This window comes from Halichoerus grypus, chromosome 3 (genome assembly GCF_964656455.1).
Source record: "Halichoerus grypus chromosome 3, mHalGry1.hap1.1, whole genome shotgun sequence".
NCBI lineage: Eukaryota > Metazoa > Chordata > Mammalia > Carnivora > Phocidae > Halichoerus > Halichoerus grypus.
This window is the reverse complement of record NC_135714.1, coordinates 11,163,783-11,189,349: the sequence shown is the minus strand read 5'-3', so window position 1 is coordinate 11,189,349 and position 25,567 is coordinate 11,163,783. Positions and strand designations below refer to the sequence as shown.

The 25,567-nt window shown below is 34.6% G+C and overlaps 1 protein-coding gene across 8 annotated transcripts in view; it reads right to left on the bottom strand.

Moving 5' to 3' along the window:
• CPEB2 (cytoplasmic polyadenylation element binding protein 2) overlaps positions 1 to 25,567 on the bottom strand; it is a 70,927-nt gene that overhangs the window by 14,622 nt on the left and 30,738 nt on the right. For 5 of the 8 annotated variants that reach the window (XM_078068400.1, XM_078068395.1, XM_078068396.1 and 2 more), the window contains 2 exons: positions 3,562 to 3,732; positions 2,320 to 2,409 (listed from right to left, as the gene is read on the bottom strand). In XM_078068400.1, the coding sequence (XP_077924526.1) occupies positions 2,320 to 2,409; positions 3,562 to 3,732 (261 nt within the window). Of the gene's footprint in view, positions 1 to 2,319; positions 2,410 to 3,561; positions 3,733 to 18,797; positions 18,822 to 25,567 lie in introns of all 8 variants that reach the window. The other 3 variants (XM_078068397.1, XM_036096546.2, XM_078068398.1) reach the window with 1 other exon arrangement.

The window sequence follows — 25,567 nt, the reverse complement described above, 5'->3', positions numbered from 1 at the left end:
ATCATCCTGTTATATGAACAAGAGGCTCAGGCAAAAAATGTATACCTGTCTCCACACAAACCAATTTTCATTCCTTTCTAAAACTGTATTTCAATTCCTGCCTGGAACTCTGTTCAACAACTTTATGTCTATACAGATTACACAATACCTTCAGATTTCATTCAGAACTTCTCAGTGAAGCCTTGCCCACCTACTTCAGGTCAAAGGAACTTCTCCATCCTGTAGTATTTATAGCTGTTTATATCATTTGTTAGCCAATTATTATTCTGTGCATTACCAAGAATACAAAGATGAGTAAAGGCAGAGTCTTACAGACTATGGGAAGAATTGAGTATTAGCAAAACCATCACAGATTTATAGAGTTGTGAAAATGTAACACCGTAGCTGTGACAAGTGTTATGAAAGAGCAGAGCCGTGCTAGGAGAGCCTACAACAGGAATTTGTGAACCGTTAGGCGCGTCCTGAAAGTATCCTGTGAGCAACCAATGTTTAAACAGATAAACGGGGGTATGTAGATGAAGACACATGAGAAGGGCCTTCAGGGTGAGAGAGAATACCATACACAAGAGCCCTAAGGCAGGAGAGAACAAGGCTGGTTTTTGGAACCGGAACAAGAACCAATAGTGGGAGAAGAAACCAGAGAGATGGGGAGGCTGGGCAGGGCAAACAGATTTTTGCCTTTTTTCTAACTAAAAGAAACCACTGAAGGGTTTTAAGTAGATGGTCAAGGGATAGCACTATCAGATGAGTTTTCAGAGAGATTATTCTGGCTGTGCTATGGGAGAAAAACTGAAGAGAGCCAGAGGTATGGACAGACTAGTCACATTCCTGAAGTAGGCCAGGGCACTGGTAACTTAGGCTGGAATATTAGAAACTAATTGGCATTTTTATTGAACACTCAAAAAACTATAAAAGGCCAAGAGAGTGAAACAATGGACAACATATTAAAATTCAGCTTAAAACTCAGCAATAAATTAAAACTCAACAACAGATTAAAACTCAGATGAACAAATGAACATCCACATCTATATGGAGCTAATTTTCTCTCTAAACTAAGTATCAGGACCTCCAAGTCCAGTAAACTCCAAATTTGGGTGAAAATTTAGAGTACGTGGAGAAAGGTCTATAGCTTTAACCAGATTCTCAGAGACCTGGGATTCAGAATTCCTGCTCAAAAGATGTTCTTGATTCCATAAATATAAGATCTAAAGGTATAAAACAAAAACCACTGTGTTATTCCATTTCTCTAAAAATCTACGTGAACTGGTAATGGAGGTTCTAGAATTCTCAGTGACGAAAAGTGAGATATCCCATATAATTCAGTACCAGAAACCTTTAGTTTTTGTATGCCAATAACTATTCTAACATGTTTCCTTTCCCAGAGCCCGAATCAGGCCATTTAACATATCTATTGGAGTCTTTTTTCCAGGCTTGAAAATTCACTTAGCCATGAGAATAACAGGGTTTTTGTTTTTCTAAAATTTTATTTCAATGATGTTCAAAGAAAAGTCTTAGTTTTTCAACCTCTCCCTTTCTTTTTATTCATTTCAGAGAATCTGCCATTAGTAACCTGACTGGATTCATGTTTAATTCTCTCCACTCACCTCCCCTGCTCATTGTGGGCAAGGGGTACCTACTTCTGCTCCCCACTGATGGTGGCCTTGCTTTTGCTCACACGAATGAGAGTGTGATTTGTGATCTTGTGCTATGGTGACAAGCCACAGTAGCATCCTAGCAATAAGTTACTAGCACAACTAGGTATTCTCTTCACATCTGATCTCTTTATATAATGGGGGTTCGGAGCAGTCACCTTCTCCTCTAACTAAATTCACCCACAGAGTAAATATTGCTCTGTTGCTATCTCCTATTGTTTGGAACACTTAAGTAAATCTTGCAATATTTATACTATTCATGTGTTTATATTTTTCTCTCACTTCAAATAGATCTTAATTTCACTGCATAGAGGGACACTTTTTATATGTCTGTACCCAAGTTACTTAGAAGGATGCTTCAAACAGAGAAAAAAAACCTCAAAACATTTGTTGATTTGAGTCTTTGAAATTATTGTCAAATCATTATAGAGAAAGCACGACAAGGGTCTAATGGTTCCTGAGTGGCTTAAAGTGAAACTATGACAGTCCTTAGGCCCATTCTTCCTCACTTGACACATGTTATCAGCCTTCACAAATTATTAGTTTTTATATAAAGATAGGATGACACACAATTCTAAAAGAAAAGAAAACACAAAGTAATTGATATTGTCTTATTTGCTCTCATAAAACTGATTCCTTAGAAAATATTAACAATAAAAACTCTTACCTTTTGGTGGAAAATAGGACTTGCTTTCGGCTTTATGAGGCCAATCTACTACCAAGGGCCCAAATCTTCTGAAGCTAGCAGTTATTTCGTCTTAAAAAAGTACAATAATACACATTAGGAATTAGTTTTAATGGTTCATTTTGGAAAACAAAACAAAACAAAACAAAAAAACGAAAAAAAACCCCCCAAACCCATATTTTATAAGTTAAAGATTTAATATTTAAAAGTACCAAGTACCCTAAGCTAAACTAGAATATGAAAACTCAAAACACATCTAATACCCTTACTAAAAGAATATATGAAATAAATAGGTATTTTAGTCAAAATAAATTTATTTTTAAGCCGCACATTGGCCAGAGCAATCAATTCAGTGTGAGTTTTAAAATTTTATATAACATTGTGTAGATACTAATGGATTGATAGTATACCAAACTATAAATATTACTGGCTTGAAAAACATGCCAATGTTATCTCAAGTTAAACAAAGAGACGATTACTGTTTGATAAGTAAAATCTCATAGGGAAAGAAAAGGTCTGCTAGAACAAGACATGTAGAATTATCACACTCATAAAATACACTAAGGCTGACACGCACCGGGTAGCTTCACTGAGACAAATACAAGTCAAATACAATGATATGCTCTAGGTTATTTCATCACATGAAAACCTTATTATACTAATTAACACTTAGAATAGGTTGTGGATATTTGAATCATAATTGAAACATTACTCAAAGTGTATCAATATCCTCTTAGTTGTGAATAAGAGTAGCAGATTTCCCACAACTGCACAAACATTAGACAGCTTCAGTATTTTTAATCTTTACTTTGAATTTTTTTCTTTTGTTATTATTATACATGATTATTTTTACTATGTTCTGTTTCCATTACCCTTTTGGGTTTTATTACCTATTTCTTACCTGTTTCTAACAGCCTATTTATTCTTAAGGAAATTAAACTTTTGACTATCATGCACTGCAGGTATTTTAGTTTGTGTCTTGTATTATGGTAATACAAAAGATTTTAAGTTTTATTAGAAATAACAATCTGCATTTTAACATATAAAGAAAAAATCTTTAAACTGTTCAATTACCTCCTATTTCATATTTCAACAGGTGACAGAACATTTAAAACAGAGATGGATATCCATTCTGACTGAAAATCTTGAGGTAAAAAATTCCATACCCCCAATCACATTGTATTTTAAGTTTTTGTTTGTTTTAAGCTCAAATTATCACTCTACCTTCATCAATATCTGGAGGAAGACCACCAACAAAAACTTTTCGAGAGAAGCGTTCTATTCGTTCTCCATTTTGATGAGCTGAGTAACATGTGGGTGAATTTAAAACACCAACTTGATCATTATGACCATCATCAAGCAGACCATCATCTATTGGAAAGAGGGAAGAACGACCTAAAATATAAGAACAAATATAACCTGAGTCTCAGATACAGGGAAATGCTAAAGTCAGGCACTAAAATAGCAATGACAAATTCAAAGGCTTAAAATAAGGTGACACAGGCATAAAAAAAATAAGGGAAATTCAGATAGTTTAAGGTTTTAATTACCTGGATTCAAAAGAGAAGCAGTCTGAAGAATGACTCAGAAATAAACGTAGTCATATGACAACAATTATACTGCAAACACTAGATCACTTCAATTTTTTATGGAAAGCAGCAAGAATCTGATGTATGGGGACAGTTTAAACTGGATGTGTTACAGGAGAAACCTTTGAGAAATTGGTGGCAAAAGGGAAATGGCACAAACTAAATAGATAAGAGCACATAATAAAAAGCTACTTGCAGACCACAGTAAGTAAGGACAAAGGCAACAAGTAAGACTTGCATATAAGGTTTTGAATTAATTGATTACATATGTGACAATTATATAAAAGGGTAGACAGGGCTTCTGCACATGTGCAAAACAGAAAAAGGCATCCCCTCTAGGGCTTTGGTCCCCATCTAAGCCCACCATTCAGGGGGTACACCCTTTGTACAGGGCACGTCCTGTATAATTCTCTGCAGCAATCCTGATGCTAGACTCCATGGGATTCTAAAAAATAAAATGACCTAATAAAATATAGTCCCCTGTTCTCAGGGAATGTACTTAGAAAAGATAAGATCTATACATATAACTATTGCACATATCCATAAGAAAGCTTCAAAGTACTTCAGAGGAAGTTTGTTGGAGGAAGGGAGTAGTCTGCCTAATAAATGGGTAATTTCTTAAATCCCCAAGTGAAACTGAATGGCAATTGTGGTGAAAAGGGAAAGCTAGTGGTATTTACTCAGTGCATTAGAAACGTTAGAACATGGTTTTGATATCTTCTGCCCACTTTTTGACTTGATTATTTGTTTTTTGGGTGTTGAGTTTGAGGAGTTCTTTATAGATCTTGGATACCAGCCCTTTATCTGTAGTGTCATTTGCAAATACCGTCTCCCATTAAGGAGGGCACGTACTGCATGGAGCACTGGGTGTTATAGGAAAACAATGGATCGTGGATCACCACATCAAAAACCAATGATGTATTGTATGGTGACTAACATAACATAATAAAATTAAAAAAAATTAAAAAAAAAAAAAGCACATGGTTTTGAGTAAATTTTCCAAGTGGAAAAGAGGAAAATATGAATCTATTTAAGAAATAGGGAGAAGTCAAAATTGACTACTACATGTTGGAAATAAGGAGATTACAAGTAATAAAACAGCTTTGAGGCTGGTCAGAATACTTAGCCTTGAATGCCAGTGCTAAAGGAGATGTTTTATTTAGTATGTGATTAAAATAAACAAAAAAATGGATATGCGGGCTCAAGCAAGATAATTTTACTGGTGCTTTGGGAAGACATATAGCAAATGTGGTTAAAGTGATTAGAAATGAGCAGATCAGGAAGGATGAACAGAGGAGATAACTACAGCAGTAAAGAGTAGATATCTGGGAAACAAAACAGAAAAATGGAAAGGAGAAACTAAAAGAAAGCATTAGAACATGAATAATAAGAATCATTAACTAAATATAAGGACAATAAAGACAAAAACTGGTATAAGAAAGGGTAGATATGGAAGGAAACAATCAACAAAATTAAAAGGTAACCTTTGGAATGGGAGAAGACATTTGCAAATGTCACTGACATATCTTTTTTTTTTTTTTAAGATTTTATTTATTTATTTGACAGAGACACAGTGAGAGAGGGAACACAAGCAGGGGGAGTGGGAGAGGGAGAAGCAGGCTTCCCGCTGAGCAGAGAGCCCGATGTGGGGCTCGATCCCAGGACCCCGGGATCATGACCTGAGCCGAAGGTAGACGCTTTTTTTTTTTTTTTTTTTTTTTAAAGATTTTATTTATTTATTTGACAGGGAGAGACAGCCAGAGAGAGAACACAAGCAGGGTAAGTGGGAGAGAGAGAAGCAGGCCTCCCGCCAAGCAGGGAGCCCGATATGGGGCTCGATCCCAGGACCCCGGGATCATGACCTGAGCCGAAGGCAGATGCTTAACGACTGAGCCACCCAGGCGCCCCCCGAAGGTAGACGCTTAATGACTGAGCCACCCAGGCGCCCCAGACACTGACATATCTGTTAAAAAATTGGCAGAAGACCTGAACAGACATTTTACCAAAGAAGACATACAGCTGGCTAACAGACACATGAGAAGTTATTCATCATCACTCATCATCAGGGAAATGCAAATCAAAACTACCATGAGATTATCACTCACACCAGTCAGAATGGCTAAAATCAACAACTCAAGAAACAACAGGTTTCGGCAAGGATGCAGAGAAAGGGGAACCCTCTTACACTGTTGGTGGGAATGCAAGCTGGTGCAGCGACTCTGGAAAACAGTATGGAGGTTCCTCAAAAAGTTAAAAATAGAGCTACCCTATTATCCAGCAATTGTACTACCAGGTATTTGCCCAAAGGATAAAAAACACTGATTCAAAGGGATACATGCACCCCGATGTTTATAGAATTATCAATAATAGCCAAATCATGGAAAGAGCTCAAACGTCCGTTGACTGATGAATGGGTAAAGATGTGGTATGTATATGTACAATGGAATATTACTCAGCCATCAAAAAGAATGAAATCTTGCCATTTGCAACAATGTAGATGGAGCTAGAGAGTATTATGCTAAGCAAAATAAGTCAAAGACAAATACCATATGATTTCACTCATACGTGGAATTTAATAAACAAAACAGATGAACCCGGGGTGGGGGCAGTGGCAGGGAAAGAGAGGCAAACCAGGAAACAGACTCTTAACTACAGAGAACAAACTGAAAGTTGATGGAGGGGAGGTGGGCAGGGTGAAATAGGTGATGGGGATTAAGGAGTGCACTTACTGTGATGAGCACTCGGTGTTGTATGTAAGCGTTGAATCACTAAATTCTACACCTGAAACCAATCTTACACTGTATGGTAAGAAACTGGAATTTAAATAAAACCTTGAAAGAAAAAAAAAAGAAGGGTAGGTATGTGAAGCTGCATAGACTGAGAGGATATTCAGAATGAAATATAAGATAGGGGGTTGCAAATGATGTGGAGAAGGGAAATAAGCCACATTTTTTAGAAGAGAGTCAACTTTACAGAAATGACACTTGAAGGTTCTTTGTAGTATCACTAGACAACTCCAGAGAGAAATGATGAGGTAGTTCCTTGAGAAACTTAAAAGGAAGTAATGGAACATTCAAGGAGCTCAAGAAAGGAGTGGTAAGAAAAGTATAAGGGAAGTCAAAATATTATTGTAACACAGTGCCAAAGAAAAATGTGATAAAAGTAAAAACAAACAAACAAACAAAGGAGCCATGAAGTAACAGTGTGAGATGTTAAGATAATCATTTTAAAAAATGACAACTGTATTCAAGGACATGCATGATCTTTGAAGGTAAGCAGTTTTAATAAAGTTGGATGGGAGCCATGCTGTGTGTAGAGTTTTATAAAGACATCAAAAGAAGATGATTCTTTAGAAGTTTATTAGAGAAGGAAAAAGAGAAAATAAGAATGCAGAGAAATTGTTTTTCTTTCAAGATGGAATGAAAGGTTTTTTTTTTTTTTTGGATGAGGAGACTATGCACAGAATCTATAGCATGTGCCTTAACATGTACAAGTAATATTCAACATTAAAATGTCATTAATATATCATCTTGAAAAATATGACACATGATACAAGTGATATAAACAAAGACAATGTGAAATGTGATGGCCTGTGGAGAACTGGGGTTGGGATGAGAAGGAAGGGGGTTATATGTTTGTGAACTGTAGTTAGCTGGGTGCTGGAAGTAAGAATCTGAAGTTTCTAACACCAAAAACAGGGAGGAAGATCCTATTTGTATAGGAATAAGGAATTATTATACAGATTCAAATTCAATTTAAATAAGATGTTTTGAAAGATGTCCTTGTTCACTGAGTTAACTTTGTGAATATTAATTTAACTTTTCCAATACCTTTGCTATCAGAAATAAGGACCAATGTAAAACAAATGTCATTAGTCTGTGTGAGCAACAGAAAGAAAGCCCTTCAAAAGTATTTTATCTATTTCATTTAAGAAAATAAACCTCATCAAGATCCATTACAAATAATATTGTGAATAACTGGTTCAACTTCTAAGGTTGGACTTTAATAATTCTGTATTTTAAAAGGAATAAGATGAAGCAGAGAACATGCATATTAACTAGTTTTTAGTAGAAAAATTACAAATCCAAATTTTATACTTATTTCAGACATGTCAATACATTTGAAATTATTTCACTTTGAAGTGCCCTAACACACATGTGAATTTAGCAGTTCCATGAATATAATAAACAAAGTCTTTCTAATAGATTTTTATCTTGAGCAAAAATATAGATCATAAATATTTAGGTTCTAAATAGAAATACTAAATGCAGGACAAAGGAAATCACTACATAAGAGAGGTGACCCAAAAAGGGTTTAAACTTTTTGTATTAACTATAATACTGTAAGCACATTCATAATATAACTACATTTTAACAATGATTCTATATTACTAACTATAATAGTTTTAACTATAACCAATAAATTATAGTAAATAAAATAACTATCAAAAATCTATAATCTATGTCTAAAATCTAGTAACCAAGGCTCAGCTGAACAAAGGATGTAATAGAAAGTCTAAGAAACATCACACACTGGCCATACTAACAATTTTCATTGCTAGGGGTGCCTGGGTGGCTCAGTCAGTTAAGCATCTACCTTCGACTCAGGTCATGATCCCAGGATCTTGGGATCGAGTCCTGCATCGGGCTCCCTGCTCAGTGGGGAGCCTGCTTCTCCCTCCCCCTGCCTGTGTGCTCACTCTCTCTCTCTCAGACAAATAAATAAATAAAATATTAAAAAAAAATTTTTCATTGCTAGAAAATCATGACCACTTTCAAGAAGCCATAAAAACTATGGAATTAAGTACTCATTTAAAAGAGGAGTTAACCGAGTATACATCAAAAATTTCACTTTTTATCTTGCCAATTATCTTTCCCTATAACCTAAATTAATATGACTATAAAAGGAGAACCACTAAATAATGACATCTTTCATGTGCAGTACACTTTAAACATGCTTTGTAAGAATGATACACACATATATTTAGTGCCTGAAAATGACTAGCAATAAAGGTAAAATTATATATGTGGGGAGAAGTAAAATTTGATTATAAAATGATTTGGACTAAAATACAATGGTTTTCAACCAAAATTAAATTACCTTTCTCTTTTTTTGCTCTGAAACTAGGATGTATTTTCAGGTTCTTACACTTCAAAAGACTGAAGCTGAATGATAAGGAAAACACAATATAAAATTTGCGGGAGGTAGCAAAAGCTATATGCTTAGAGGAAAATTTCCATACTTAGAGAAATCAATTTATAGTTTTAAATGCATATTAGAAAACAAGGAATGCTTAGGTAATCCTAGTTTCTGCCACAAAAAGATAGAAAAAGAATAGCAAATTAAATACAAAGAAAGTAGGATGAAGGAAATAAAAAACTAAAATCAATGACATAAAATATAGACTAACATGAAAGCAAATCAATAAAGCCAAAAAATCGCTCTTCAAAAACTTATAAAATTGATATACCTCTAAGCAAAGTTTATAAGCAAAGTTTATCAAGTTTATTAAGAAAAAAAAACTCGGGGGGCCAGGTGGCTCAGTCGTTAAGCCTCTGCCTTCGGCTCAGGATTGGATGGAGTCCCACATCGGGTTTCCTGCTCGGCTGGAAGCCTGCTTCTCCCTCTCCCACTCCCCCTGCTGTGTTCCTGCTCTCGTGTGCGCGCTCTCTCTCTCTCTGTCAAATAAATATTTTTTAAAAAAAACCTCAATTTACCAATACTAAGTATGGAAAAGGGGACATCAACCAACAGAGTCTATGTACTTTTAATAAAAGGCTACACTTCCTAACTAGTTTTACAACCCTGATATTAAAACCTGGTAAGAACATTACAAGAAAAGAAAACTACCTTCCAATATCCCTTATGAACATAGGAGGCAGAAATCCTAAAGAAAATACTGACAGATTGAATCTAGAAATATACATAAATGGAAAACACATCATGATTAAATGGAGTTCACCCCCAGGAATATACGACTGAGTCAGTAAAGCATGCCACTCTTGATCTCGGGGTTGGGAACTCGAGCCCCACGCTGGGTGTTAGAGTTTACTAAATAAATAAACAAATAAATGGAAAAAAAATTTTTTTAAAGTATAGTGATATAGGATTAAAATTCTGCTCTTCTCTCTGTTCAAAAGACAAAGTTTTCTTAAATTGCTGGTTTGCACTTGATAAAAAAGAGTAAGCAAAAAAAAAAAAGAAAATCAATTACTGTAATTCACATTAACAGAAGGAAACAGAAATATCATACAGTCATTTCCACAGATATCAGAAATGCACCCTGAAAGTTCAACAGCCATTCATGACTAAAAACTCCCAGGAAACTAGGAATAGGAAAGAATTTCCACAATCTGATAAAGAGAATTAAAAACTCAGAGTTTACATCTTCAATGATAAACTATCAAATGCTTTCCCCCTGAGGTTTGGAAGAATGTTCACTATTTCTATTCAAATTATTTTGAGGTAGAACTAGTACAGTAGAATGAGAAAAATAAAGTGTCAAATACTCGCAAGGAAAAAATAAAGCTGTTCCTGCTAAGAACATGATTTCATATGGAAAATTCAAAAGACTCAAACTACTAGAAATAAGTGCATTTAGCTAGGGGACAAATACAAAGTCAACTTACAAAAATCAACTTATTTCTAGATGATAGTACTAATTGGGAAAAAATTTAAAATAATGCCATTCCTTATGTCATCAAAACTCATCAAACAGTAGGAATGAATTAAACGAAAGATATGTAAGACCTTTACACTGAAAACAAAAATTCGCTGAGAAATTCTACAAGACTAAAGGAAATGATAGAGAGAAGAAATCAACACGTGAGATGTAAATTCTCTCCAAATTATAAATTTAATACAATGTCATTCAAAATCCAAGAAAATTTTGTCTTCTAGAAATCTCAAGGACATTCTGAAATTTATGATAAATCAAAGGATTCAAAACAGTTTTTAAAAATAAAAGTTAGAGGATTATACAACCTGATTTCAAGACTTACTAGTTAGCTATGATTATTAAGAATGTAACACTGACATTAAGACAGGCAAACAGCTAACTGGAACAAAACAGAGTCCAGGAAGAGACTCACAAATTTACAGTCACTTGATGTTTTTCAAGGTTATCAATGCAGTTCAATGTGGAAAGGGAGATTTTTTTCAATAAATGGTGATGAACCAGTGGATATCCAGCTGGAGGGGGGAAAAAAAAAGGAACCTTGATCCCTATTCTCACACCATACCAAAAATAAATTCAAGACTTAAATGTGAAAGATAAAACAACAAAGTTTCTGGAATTTCTTCATGATGTTTGGGGATAGGCAGTAATTTCTTAGGACCAAAAGGCACTAATGATAAAAGAAAACAACTGGGCTTCCATCAGAATTAAATACTTTGCTGCTTATCAAAAGACAGTAAAGTGAAAAGGCAAGCAACTACTGAAAGTAGGACAAAATACATAAAGAACTCTTCTTAAATGAAATGGACAAAAGACTTGTATTGCATTAAAAATGGGCAAAAGACTTGTACTGAAAGTTTACAAAAGAATATAATGGATGGGTTATAAGCATATGAAAAGGTGCTTCAACATCACCCTTAGTTATCAGGAAGATGCAGATTAGAACAATAATGAGATGTCACTTTCATGCCTCTCAGGATGGGTAAAATTAAAAAGCTTAACAATACAAAGTCATGAGTATAAAACTGGCAAACTAGTTGGTAGTTTCTAATAAAGTTAAACATACATTCACTCTATGAACTAGCAATTCCACTCTTAGTTATACATCTAAGAGAACTGAGTGCTTATGTGTACACACACACACACACACACACACACACACACACACACAGAAAAGAAAAAGGGAATAAAAATGTTTATGGTAGTTTATTTATAACAGGTCCCAAATGGAAACAACTCAAATGTCTGTAAATATTTGGGAAAGGGACAAATTGTGGTATACTTATACAATGATTCTACTCATTAATAAAAATAACTACTGATAGTAATTTCAATTCTATCTTCTATACAATCTTAATATCTTACAATTTCCCTTTGAGACTGAAGTTTGTAAGTATTTAAAAGCAATTATTTATGAAATTTTCAAATGTCTTCTTCTTTTAAAAGAAGAACTGGATATGGTTGTTCCTAAGGTTCTTACCACAATAATTAGAAGTGTTTTTTTTCTCCAGATAAATAATCTTAAAGGTGAGATTTCCATGCTGTTAAAACCAGCAACAATGGATACTGATTAACAAGCCCTACAGTCAAAAGAATTTTAAACTATAATTACAGTTGCATTGTTCGAAGGGTTAAGGTTTTTTTTTTCCTACTTTTTGAAATCATTTGATCTTGGACATCAAACACCTCATTTATATTCTCTGGCTATTGTTATGAAACTCTTGACTCAAAATTCTTGACCATACTATAAGGTAACAAGGATAAACTGTTATAAAGAAATCCTACTTTAGTGATTCTAACTTAAAATGTATATACATCCATACTTGCTTATAATATGTATGTCTAAATATACATACATTTATAACACATGCATGTATATAAACATGAAAATTAATACAATGCAGATGAGTTATAACCAAGATTAGAGTGAGATTCTTTTTTTAAAAAAATTTTTATTGTTATGTTAATCACCATACATTACATCATTAGTTTTTGATGTAGTGTTCCATGATTGTTTGTGCATAACACCCACTGCTCCATGCAGAATGTGCCCTCTTTAATACCCATCACCAGGTTAACCCATCCTCCCACCCCCCTCCCCTCTAGAACCCTCAGTTTGTTTTTCAGAGTCCATCGTCTCTCATGGTTCTTCTCCCCCTCCGATTTCCCCCCCTTCATTCTTCCCCTGCTGCTACATTCTTCTTCTTCTTTTTTTTTCTTAACATATATTGCATTATTTGTTTCAGAGGTACAGATCTGTGATTCAACAGTCTTGCACAATTCACAGCGCTCATCATAGCACATACCCTCCCCAGTGTCTATCACCCAGTCACCCCATCCCTCCCACCCCACCCCCCACTCCATCAACCCTCAGTTTGTTTCCTGAGATTAAGAATTCCTCATATCAGTGAGGTCATATGATACATGTCTTTCTCTGATTGACTTATTTCGCTCAGCATAACACCCTCCAGTTCCATCCATGTTGTTGCAAATGGCAAGATCGATCAGAGTGAGATTCTAACTAGGAGTTATTTAAGAGATTTACAAAGAATGTGATAGTTTTAGATAGAAAAATGTAGACGAGAAAAAAGAGGGGACACTTTATAGGTAGAAGATACCTGCTTGAGCAAAAGTACAGAAACATTCCAGAGGCCGTATCAAGGTAAAATATAGAAAACTGGAGACATTCTTAACTATGTGCTCAAAAGCCCTACTTAACAAATGCAAGTAAAATACCTTACAGTAAGTTAGTCACCTAAAATGCACAATAAAAAATTTAAAGGTAAAACAGTTACAATAAAGATTATAGAGGAAGTAATAAGAAATGAATGACAGATGGAGATGAAAAGAGTCTAAGATGGCTTCCCTGCTGCCAGGGCTCTTTAACAGGTAACCCAAATCCTTCTAACACGAAGGCAACATTTTAGGATCTACATTCCTCTAACAAGACTAAAAATATACCTTCTACCAAAACACAAAATTGGCAAAGGTTTTAGAGTAAGAAACACAGCCATTACCACAAATATGAGCCTCGTTTGTTATGGATAATTAAGATTCAAATTACTCATTTCAAAATATTTTAATAAAAGGGATTAGAGAATGCTTGAGACTTTTCTATATTCCCATAAAAAATGTTTACTCCAACCAATAATAAAAGTTACATGATGAGCTTCCTAAACTGAAGATGGGGAGAGAGACTAAATTATGAATAGGATGCTTGTGTGACAGGACGGTTGGCGCCGACACCTGGTTTCCTGGTGTGGGCAGGTCTGTGCTGCACACATGCCTGGAGTCAGAAGGGGCTGTAAGCAATTACTAACTTTACTCTGGTGGCTATGTTAATATGCCCAAATCTATAGCTACACTGACTCTTCAGATTTTGACCTTATTTTGGAAGCCCAGATTAAAGAAATTTCTCAACATATCCAAAGGGGGAGGCAGGAAAGGAGAAGAAAACATTTGACAAAATTAGGCATGTACAAAATGTACAAAATTTGAATCTAAGCATAGTTCTTTGATCTCAATGCATTATCCTGTACTTTCATTTACTAAATGTTGTTCTAAAAAAAAAAAAACTATATAAATTAAGGATGAATATGAATATTCTTCCCATCTTCTAAGATCCTAGCAGTCACTCTCTTGGAGTAGAAAAATCTACCAATGTGATGGCATGATTTTTATTTAATATGAAAGGATCAAAAAAACTATCAAAACAATAGAGGCAGATCCAAGACTGAACTCTCTCAAGCACCATCTGTTTAATCCGATAGAATCACTGAGAAGGCATGCTTTCCCAAAGAACTGAGGAAGAAGCTATAAGGTACCCTTCCACCTAAAAAGATTTTGCTCCAATAATAGGTTCCTCCTTTTCTCAGAGAGGATGGCTAAGACACTTAATTTTAATAATCAATTATAGCCTAGTATGTCTTTGTAAATTACTTTCTGGACATAATATATCTGATAAGTTCACTAACATTTTGTTTCTTTTAGATACTGGTATGGCTGGGTATAGGTGCAGAGTAGGTACAGTCGGCCTCTTTGAGGAGGAGGGGTAAGCAAATTTCTTTCTGTAAAGGGTCAGACAGTAAGTATTTTAGACTTTGTAGGCCACACTGCTGTGTGTACTGTTGTAACTACTGAACTCTGCCATCATCGTAGCTCCAAAACAACCAGACAAAAAGCGAATGGGCATCGCTGTGTTCTAATAAAACTTTGTTTAGGGGCGCCTGGGTGGCTCAGTCGTTAAGCGTCTGCCTTCGGCTTGGGTCATGATCCTGGGGTCCTGGGGTCAAGCCCTGGATGGGCTCCCTGCTCAGCGGGAAGCCTGCTTCTCCCTCTCCCACTCCCCCTGCTTGTGTTCCCTCTCTCGCTGTCTCTCTCGGTCAAATAAATAAAATCTTTAAAACAACAACAACAACAAACTTTGTTTATAGTTTGGAAGTTTGGCCTGTGGGCCACAGTTCGCTGGCCTCTGTCTTACAGTATTAATCTGGCTTTTTTTATTTTTCATGCTTTGGAGATTTTGCTCATTCTCTGACAGTTATAAAAGTATTTATCAAAGATGAAGAATTTCAGCCTTGACTTCATCATAAAAGGATTTGATAGTGATGATATTTAGGGGGTGTACCCTTACTCTGGCTACTTCACAAGATTAAGAGTCAAACAAATTTGAATCAAATCTAACCAAATCAGAAAATCCTGGGTCAATTTTATTTTATTTTTTTTTTAAAGATTTTATTTATTTGACAGAGCGAGATACAGTGGGAGAGAGAGCACAAGCAGGGGGAGCAGGAGAGGGAGGAGAAGCAGACTCCCCACTGAGCAGGGAGTCCGATGCGGGGCTCGATCCCAGGACCCTGGGATCATGACCTGAGCCGAAGGCAGACACTTAATGACTGAGCCACCCAGGCGCCCCGATCCTGGGTCAATTTTAAAGCAACACATGGTGTACTATATTATTAATAATTCCTTGTTTATTACAGTGCATAAATCTGAATAGCTACACAGTATAAATATATCCAACCTCTCTAACTGAACTTCCATAATTTCATTCCCTTTTAAAATCATTTCTCCTATTTCATTCCATATACAATCTATTAACTCAAAGCTTTGGGATTACCTGCTACAACAGATTGCATTGTGATGTTTAGCCCTATCAACTAAAACAGGGTCTATGTCTAGTACTTAAAATATCCTATATATTTTTGTTCCTTGGGAGCACAGTAGCCCTTTAATCCCTTACTACAAGGATAGATTGCAATATAAAAATATTTGAAGTGGAGAGATAGAATTTAAATTACATTGCACACCTCACTTCACACTCCCACCCTAATCCAACCCCAGACCAGTGTGTTCACTCTTAGAAAGAATGGAAGAAACGTTGGACAATAAATACAAAAGATAGTTTTCCATATATTAAAGTCAGCTCCCCATATGAGTCTCCTCCTTCCTAATCCTGGTCCCCAGGCAGCTCTGAAGTAGAACTTTTTATGGTTCCCAGGGTATAGAGATACATAGGACTTGGGGCAGGTCCCAGCTAAAAAACAGGGAAAGAAATATTTGCTCTTCTTAATTATTCCCAGTATAATTAATTTTTGAATATTCCTAAAATATATTTTATATATTTATATCTAGAACCAGCTTGATTTAAAGTTCTTCTTGACATTGTTAAGGAAATTAAAATATATAAAGTCATTTTGGTAGCAATTTGGTCTGACTGCAGTCAAGTGGGAAATCTTTTAAATGAAAACAGCTCCTCTATGCCTGGGTTTAAATGTGAGTCAAAGGTGGCAAGTAAGAACAAACAGTTCTTCCTAAACTGCTCTACAAAGTCAAAATGCCTTGTGAAAATAATACTGTTCACCCACCACTGCACTGGTAAAGAGCAATGTGTTATTTTTGGTAAGAATTATATCAACTCATTGTGACACATCCCACATGAGCAGTAGATCTGATATGTATCAGACTTTTTGTTTTTTAAGAAAAATGATTAAATAAAATTAATTGATGCAGTTCCTTTGATGGACAAAATGTTAAACACGAAGCCCATACAAGGGGGATCTTGGTAGTTAAAAGGTTAGCAGTGTGATAATGATATTGTATCTAGCGTAGAAAGGGGAAAAAAATGAGTGGAAAATAGGAAGAGAGCCAGGCTACTTCTAGTCCTTTCTTTTTTTTTTTTTTTTTTCTTCTAGTCCTTTCTGAGTCATTCCTTTGGTATGTGTGTGGGTTTCTTTCTTTCTTTTTTTAATGTTATATTACTGTGTTAAAGTACGTTCAAATTCAAATAAAACCTCTCAATAGGTATTTCTAATGGGTCTACTTTTCATCTGGCCATCAAAATTGAAATTTTAAAAGCAGACTCTTCAAAGAGGACCAACTAAAAAATTACTAATTCCATATAATTTGAAAGGAAAATTCAGGCATTACCCCTCCATGTTAAGCCAAGTAAGTGTGACAACTATCAGTTCCGTCCTAAAGAAAGCTTCTCCAGAAGCCTTAAAACCATGTGAGTCTTCTTTCTTCCAAAGCTGGCAGGCAGTTCTGAAGTAGAGGAAATCTTTATATCTCTATCCTCTAGGAGCCATAAAGAATAGTAGCAAGTTCCTATCTGAAAGCAGAAAATTTTGCTTTTTCTTAATATCATAAAAATAGTCTATAATTACTGAATTGAGATAAAAGAAGATAAACAACAACATGACTTTCTGATACTGTGCTCCTAAGAACTTCCTAGATCATAATATTTATGTTGTAGTATGCCAAATTAAACATAAATTACTAAGGTTAAAAGATGAAAAGTGTATAGAAGGAAAAGATCCTAAATTAAATTGCTCTAGTTTCAAAAATACCTAAAATCACAGCTTGGTAAGTGGGTTTTTCCAAAAGAATTGAAGCTCCATATTAAAATAGCACAGTGAAATAAGACAGTCCATAGATGTGAAAATAGGTACTAAAATTCTAAACCTTCCCCCTCTTCTCAGTTGCTAACAATAACGTTTACAAGGTAATTCAGCTTTAGTTTTCTGAGTTTTGAGTTTCTATATCCTGTAATTTTTTAGTCAGAAAACTAGAGAACCAAGAGATTCAGTCAAGCATTTGAAGAAACCAAATTCCAAAAATGAAGTTAAATTCAGACAATGTGAAATACAAAACTGGAAATACTCCTTAAGAATATATAATACTTGTTTCTGTCATTAGTGGTGGCAGAAAGTTTGAGCTTGTTTGTTTTCAAAGCACACATACTCATGACTACATGAAAAGAAATTGAACCACGGGCACATATTTATAAAATTTATCAAAAGGCATTATTATTACTGTCTGTCCTCCATGGCTCAAAGGAGGTTTTAGGGGTCAAGGAAAATCCTTTTTTATTCATTTTGGTACTTACAACAGCTATTTAAATATCATGATTATTGCACACTTAGAGGATAATCTGGTTGTGTAAAATTACTTTTGCTTCTTCTCATCCCATCTACTTTGCTCCCTCCCAGTCTGCACATGAGAAAAGAGAAGCCAAGTTTAAGCCACAGAACATGTCAGCTACTGTCCGAAGAGGTTTAGCAGTCCAGCCTTTCACAGTCCTCATTTTGTCCGGAAGACAGCAAGAACCCAGAGGGGGAGAATGGTGCGGGAGACAGAGTGTGTGAATGAGTGTGTGAGTGTGCCTACATGGTGTAGAGAGAGGGAGAAGGAAAGCATTATATTCTTAGAAGACACAGAGAAATATTAGCAACATGATTTCTATACATCAGTGTTAACAAGAGCCTATATGGTATTTACTTTCAACTGGGTCAGACATAAAACTAACAGAGTTGTAAATTATATACCAGAGATAATCAGTTATAGATTTAGAAAGTAGAAAAATCATACTGCATGTCACCTTCACTAGTATTTATTAAACATATTTCTTAAGCAAACTATAAATAGTAGCTTTATTTTAAAAGGTATAAAAATTACTTTAAACAGTTAAAATCTGGACAGTTTAAAAGACATTTATTAAATAACCATATTAGTATGAAAATGTGCTTTAAAGGTTAAGAGATTTAGGATTCAAAACTTTGACAAGTGCGCAAATCAAAATATAACTTTTCTGTGAGTTTTTGGACAGTGCAGAAAAAAAATCTAGGCTAATTACAGTGGTGATCAGTAAAACCCAATTAAGAACAGTTATACCATAGCAAACAGAAATGAATTACCTCGTCTTCGCCCATAACTCCTTGCTGCATGTAAACAAAGGACAAATTGTAAAATGTCAGAACTAAAAACAAGCCCACCCATACAAATACTTATGATATGAAAAGCTAAGTGGGCATCTGGTAATCAGTGCTACTTTGTTTTAAGAGCTAAGACAATGTCACTGTATAATATCTGTATGGTGTTTTACCATTTACAAAGCACTTTTATTATATATATATTCTGAACTGTACAAAAAATGAAATGAACAGGAAATAAACCATTTATTCTCATTCATGCTCAAATTCATGAATAAATATTTCTTTCATCTGATCAGGATAGTAATGTTAACACCTTACAGTTAAATAGCATCCCAAATAATGAATGGAAAAACCTGAATTAAATCCTTATTTTCCTAATTATAAAGAGTGATATAGCAGATACAGTCCAACAAATAGTTATTCAAACCCAATTCACATTATACCAAGCCTTGTGTGAAGAAAGTATTGGAAGACATAGAAGAATGAAAAGATATAACAATGTTAAACTGATACTCTGAAGCCTATAGAGCTTAGATAGAAGGTAAAGAACTTAATCCATGTTCAACTTGCTTAACTGAAGAAATGACTAATGATACACTATAGCTAACAATGCTTTCAATCCTTTTGGTACATTTTATAATCTCTAAGTGTTTATGTCTCTATCTCTGGGGTAAGAGGGATTCAGACACAAATTATTATTAGCATCATCATAGAATAGCACATTTGTTAAATACTGTAAAAGTATAAAGCAGAAAAGTATTTCAATCTACATTACTAGCAGTTTACATAATCCCTTAGGGAAAAAAATACTGCAATTTATTCTCCATAAGAAATTGCCAGTTTGATAAAATCCACAACGTATTTTTAAATAACTCCTCCCCCCAAAATCTGAGTGTACAATGAGTATTTTTACCCTGGAATTAATATATGAAATCAAAGCAGTAGACCAAAACAAAAAATGACTGTTAAAATCAAGATTTTAGCAAGTTTCATGAATTTTTTAGGCCTGGGAAACTTTCTGAATAAATCTCAAATCAAAATATATATTGAAAGTCATCAGAAATATAGTTTCCCCCAAAGTACAAAGCAAAGATCAAAAGAAAATGTTTCACATCACATCATTAACTGCATTCTATTATAGAAGTTTTACAAAATATAAGGCTTTAACATAAAGAAGTATGTCCACAGGTGAGAATAATATAGCATTAATTCCCCTATAGTAACAATGGGAAAAACAAACTTGTCAACCCGTAGTCATTTACACTTCTAAGTCAATAAATACAATGCTTACATTGGCGTCTTTTATAAAAAAAAAACAAACTTCATTTGTATCTCTGCCTCTCTATTGTCTTTATTTAGCTAGAACTACTGCAGATTTAACCTTTTTGGTAGCTCCAATTACCTCACAGCCTAGCAGACTGACTGACCTGTACATTAGCTTATATGTAAACCTACCTGTTTGTTTGTGTGTATATATAGCTTATATGTACATTACCTGTATATATTATATATAACTTACCTGACCTATATATTAGTTTAGGGTAAGGGTAGGGGTGGAAGTAACATTTTTGCTGTGGAAGTCTCCCAAGACTTAAAAAAGCCTTAAAAAAATCAGGGTCTCAAAGAGATGGGAGACTTACTGTGGAAAATCTAAGAGCAATTTTAAAAGAGCTAACAAGAACAGACCACGGAGGAATCAATTCACTGAAGTTTTGATAGTTGTATTAAGTGCGGAAATGGCCAATAGGCCCCAAACAGTCACAACACCAATCTTAGGAGTTAGGCTTCCTACTTATCTCTAGGCATGATCTAAATGGTATTAATCCAGTATAAATTTGCTTTATGGGATTTCATTCATGGGTGTACAAGGTGGATCATTTATAAAGCAAATAAAACTATTCTCATCAAGTTTAAAGTCAAATTATGAATTATACTGAAGTAATAACGTGACAAATAATTCTTGACCTACTGAATAAAGACATCATAACCAGTTTATATTCTTAGCCATTATATTCTTTGCTGAGGTTATTCAATACTAAAATAGTCAAAATATGTACAAATGTTCATAACATCTTAGGTTTCATCTCATTCCTAGGCTTGAACACATTATTTAGAAAATTTCTCCAACTATCTCATACCTGAGGAATTTTAGAATCCTGTAAAGAGCTATTCCACTTATTTTTTGGACAACTCTCAAATTCCAAATCTCTACATTACCAAAAATAGAACTGACTGCAGATGAAGCTAAACCATGCGAAACATTTCCCATCCCCTGTCATGGAAATAACCAATCTGCTACCATCACACTCAACAATGGTCTGTGTACTCACTTTCCTACCAGTGTTCTTATGGGAATTTCTGGGGTATGTTCCTCTATAACTCTGATTCAGAATTATGAAAAGCCCCCAGTAAGAAAAGAAAATCATTAAATTATTATTCGTTACGTTTTAATTAAAGAAGACTTCTTTAAACATACGCCCCTCCAAACTCATTTAGAATATGACTTAGAAAAAAAGGGAGCAATTTTTGCATAAAAACTATTTAGAATATTAAATTTCAGGTACATAAGTTTTATAAAGCATTATAAAAAAGTACAACTCATTCAAAAGTAAGGAATTGGCTTTTTAACATACATATGTGAATATATATGTGTATACATGTATATGCATGTATGTTAGATTATACATATATTTTTTTCATGGAGATAACAAGGTTGTGAAAAAAGACCTTTTCTATACAAGTGACTTTACAATTAATTTGGTCCTGGGTTATCAATAATCTTATTTAGGTTCTAACCCATAAAAAAGAAATAGGAGGATTCTGACATTCATTTTGGTGTCTTTGTGCCTTTATATATTTGCTCTTAGCTACAGCTGTGGTACATGAATTACTGCAGCTGGAGGAAGAGATGGGTAAACATACTAAATTAGCTGGAAATACTTAGGTTAAAGTTCTCTTGGTGTGAAACTAAAGAAATTCTTATTTCTTGCTCTAAGAAGCCAAAGCCAGGGAGAGAAATATACCCCCAAATCAGAATCCTTTTCAAGATCCAAAATAAATCTGTCATCTACTCCACTTACTTCCATCAGCATAAAAAAGAATTGATTATGTACTCAAGTTTCCTATTTTCATGACTTAATACAGTACATTTAGAATATCTGCCCTCAGAAACACAATTCCATTACTGAGTTAATTTTCTTAGTTAAAAGATAAATATAACTTCTCTCCTCCCAAAAAGTAGAGCAAGCTCTTGATTACAAACATGGCTGCAAGTGGTTAATCACAGCAAATTTAAATTTCAAATTAGTTTGCATCACCCCATACTTCTGCTATCTGTTCTCCTTTTGAAAAGCCATATGTTCTAATAAAGATATAAGCTATTTTTCCTTGGGAGAGGGGTGAGAGGAACACAACATGATCCAAATAGAAACAAATACTTGAATGATACATCATTCTGAATTAGTTCTCACCACTACAAAAACAGGGTGGCTCTGTTTTATTTCGTTCTTTCCTACTGACAATAAAATATGTCAGATTTATACACTTACAAATATAAATATTCAGGCTGTCAATCTAATTTCAGACAGTATTTAACTTTTGTTTTTTAGACAATCTACTCATTCCTATATAATGTGACTTCCCTAAAGTGCTTCCGGTTGTTAAACTTGGACTCTTCTACAATATTATTCAATAGTGGTGGTCTCCACCAGTCAATTCAACTTGATTTCTAGTTGATTGAGGGACATGGTGTGTTCAGGAGCCTACTTGCAGTCGTATTTCTATGGCATTTTTTATTTATTTATTTATTTTTTTAATCTATACAACTTCCCGAGACACATAGATGTGGGATTATACCTCTTTTTCTCAGAGTTAACAGAGGCTCAAAGGATTTGCCAGAGATATTTCACAGTTTTATCTTGTCTGACCAACTTCCTGACCTTTACCCCATTCCCTGTTCATTTCTTAAAGGAATATTTCAAAGTTTAACTATAATGTCAACTGACCAGGAAGGTAGAATCATGAAAGCTTTACAACATATGCCTTATCTGCATAACAACTGTACTACTATTTATGTATTATTTTTTAGTAAATGGGCTCAAGCCTGGCACCTAGTAATAGCCTAGTAACATCACAGATTTCTGCCAGTTCTGTGTTTTCTAAGTAGTCATGCATTTATTTTAATACGTATTTGTGTACCACTAAAGTCATCTTGGGTACCACAAGGGACATGCACACCATACTTTAGGAAACACTGCCCAAGAGAGTCATTTTGCTTTTGACCCAAATTTTCTTCCTATTATAGTTCCTTCCAAATGGTTCTGGTTTGGCTTCCTGCAATAACATAAAACAAACCTTCTTTGGTCACTATACGTAACTTCCTTCAAATACTTGAAAACACTGGTTACATCTTCTTTTAATTTTATATTCTCCAACACTTTCATCTATTCAGAGGACATGAATGTATTCTTTCAAAGTCATTTTGTCACCTTTCATCATCACCCATTGCCACAGCTAACTCTTTTCTTATAGGAACTGTTCTAAACACTTTACATGAATGAATTCCCTCACTTCTCAAAACAATCCCCGAGGCGGGCAGCACTTTATCTACTTTTGACATAAAGAACCTGAGTCAAGTTGAAGTTAGGTAAACTGTCCAAGTCACACAGAAATAGCAAAGTTGGGTTTAAACCCAGATAATCTAGCTCCAGAGTCTGTGGTACCAACTATTGTTTTTTCTTTAAGTTCAATTACCCAACATATAGTACATCTTTAGTTTTTGATGTAGTGTTCAATGATTCATTAGTTGTGTATAACACCCAGTGCTTATCAGATCATGTGCCCAACTACTGTTAACTATTGCTAAACCACCACAAAAAAATACTGATGTATAATTTATTACCAAATATTGATTTTCAAAGTCAATAATATTAGCTATGCTTGCTGGTTAAATAATACAACTTACTTAATCAATTGTTAACAGTGAGTTTAAATCTGTGATATATTAAAAATAATAATTTAAAAAGTCTATGTATTGAGATGCTATAATTTCTTTCATCAATAATATTTAATAATAACTTAATATAGGCAAAGGCTTGGTATTGATATCACTTAATTCCCATATTTCCTAGGGAGACAATATGCTATGAATATACTTAAATTACAAGAATTAAAAGCAGCTCAAGGAAAATTTCCCCTACTTTGTATTGCCATTTGCCTACTTCTCTCTTCAATACCTTAGATGTCTACAAAAAAATTACTTAAATCCTTAATATTCAAATACCTCCTTACCCTATAAATATACCCAATTTCCTAATTCCTGCTTCTCCCTTAACAATGATCCCAAATGAGCAGAATAATTTTTCTTCTCTTGGATCAAATTGTCCTTACTGACCTAAACACATTTTGATGTCCTAGTTTCATTATCTTTTCTCTCCCTAGTGCCTTGCCAGAAAAAGTTCAGAATATCCAGTAGAGCTTACTGTATCGAGTATGTAATGTGGCCCTAGAGTGGCAGGCTACGAAGAGTGCTCACATAATGAAAAAGCAGATTTGTCCAAGATTCAACTCCTGCCTAAAATAAAATACTCTTGTTATCTACTAAGTGATGAAACACTTCTAACCTAACATCTAGGCTATTTATCAAGGCTTTAGGTGACTGATGAAATCAATTAATTTACTAGTATTTAGTGTAACCATGGGGCACCTTGGTTAGGTGTCTGACTCTTGGTTTTAGCTCAGGTCATGATCTCAGGGTCCTGGGATGAGCCCTGCATGGGGCTCCTGCTCAGTAGGGAGTCTGCTTGTCCCTCTCCCTCTTCCCCCCACCCCCCAGCTCATGCTCTCTCTCTCAAATAAATAAAATCTTTAAAAAAATAGTAATATTTAGTGTAGCTGAAAGTGTAAGTTGTAAAAACAGTGCAGCTCCTAAGTTCTTTGCTCACATATAACTGATGTATTCCATTGTGATTACAATATACTTCTGAATTGCCCTAGTGTACTATGCATAAAGAAATCTCAGAACACCTGTGAATGATCTAACGTACTGTCTCATACAGTAGCTTCCTTCAAATGGATCTTAACAGAGTATGAGAAATATACACATTCTATTTTTTCTACTGAATTGTTTTTAGAAGTTATAATAGAAATGTGAATGATTTTTATTACATAGAATGTCCCAAAAGAAAATTATTTAAGGAAGTCAGGGTAAATATATAAATAGTTTATTGTTACCTAAACACATCATTATTTTATAAATCACGTCATGAAGATAAAAATTATGATCTATTTTCAGTTTGTAAACTCAATTTCAACACTGTAAGTTTTAGTAACAGATTTAGAGTTCAGAGACTAGCTATTGAAATGGCTTTTTTTTTTTTTTTTAATTCCATGGTAGAAAAAAAGTTGACTGAAGAAGCCCTGGGATGCAATTTCTAGTACCTGTCTGGTCAAAGTCCATGTAAGCACTATAATTCGCTGAATTCATGCATGTGGTCTGCTGGGCTGTTGTAAGGTCTAGCCCAGATGTAGCCTCAGCCTAGAGAGCACAGTCAGGCCCCAGGGTGAGAACCTTGACAATTCAACCTCTAACCATCCTTCAAGATCCTAACAGATAACCCAGTGCTTAGACTAAGCTGGCACGTGGTGGGCAACTCAATATATAACAATCCAATGTTAAATGAACCAATCAATCACATCACCAGACACTCTGCTTCTTCAATTTCTCTCATTCCAAAATCCTATTTCCCTTGACA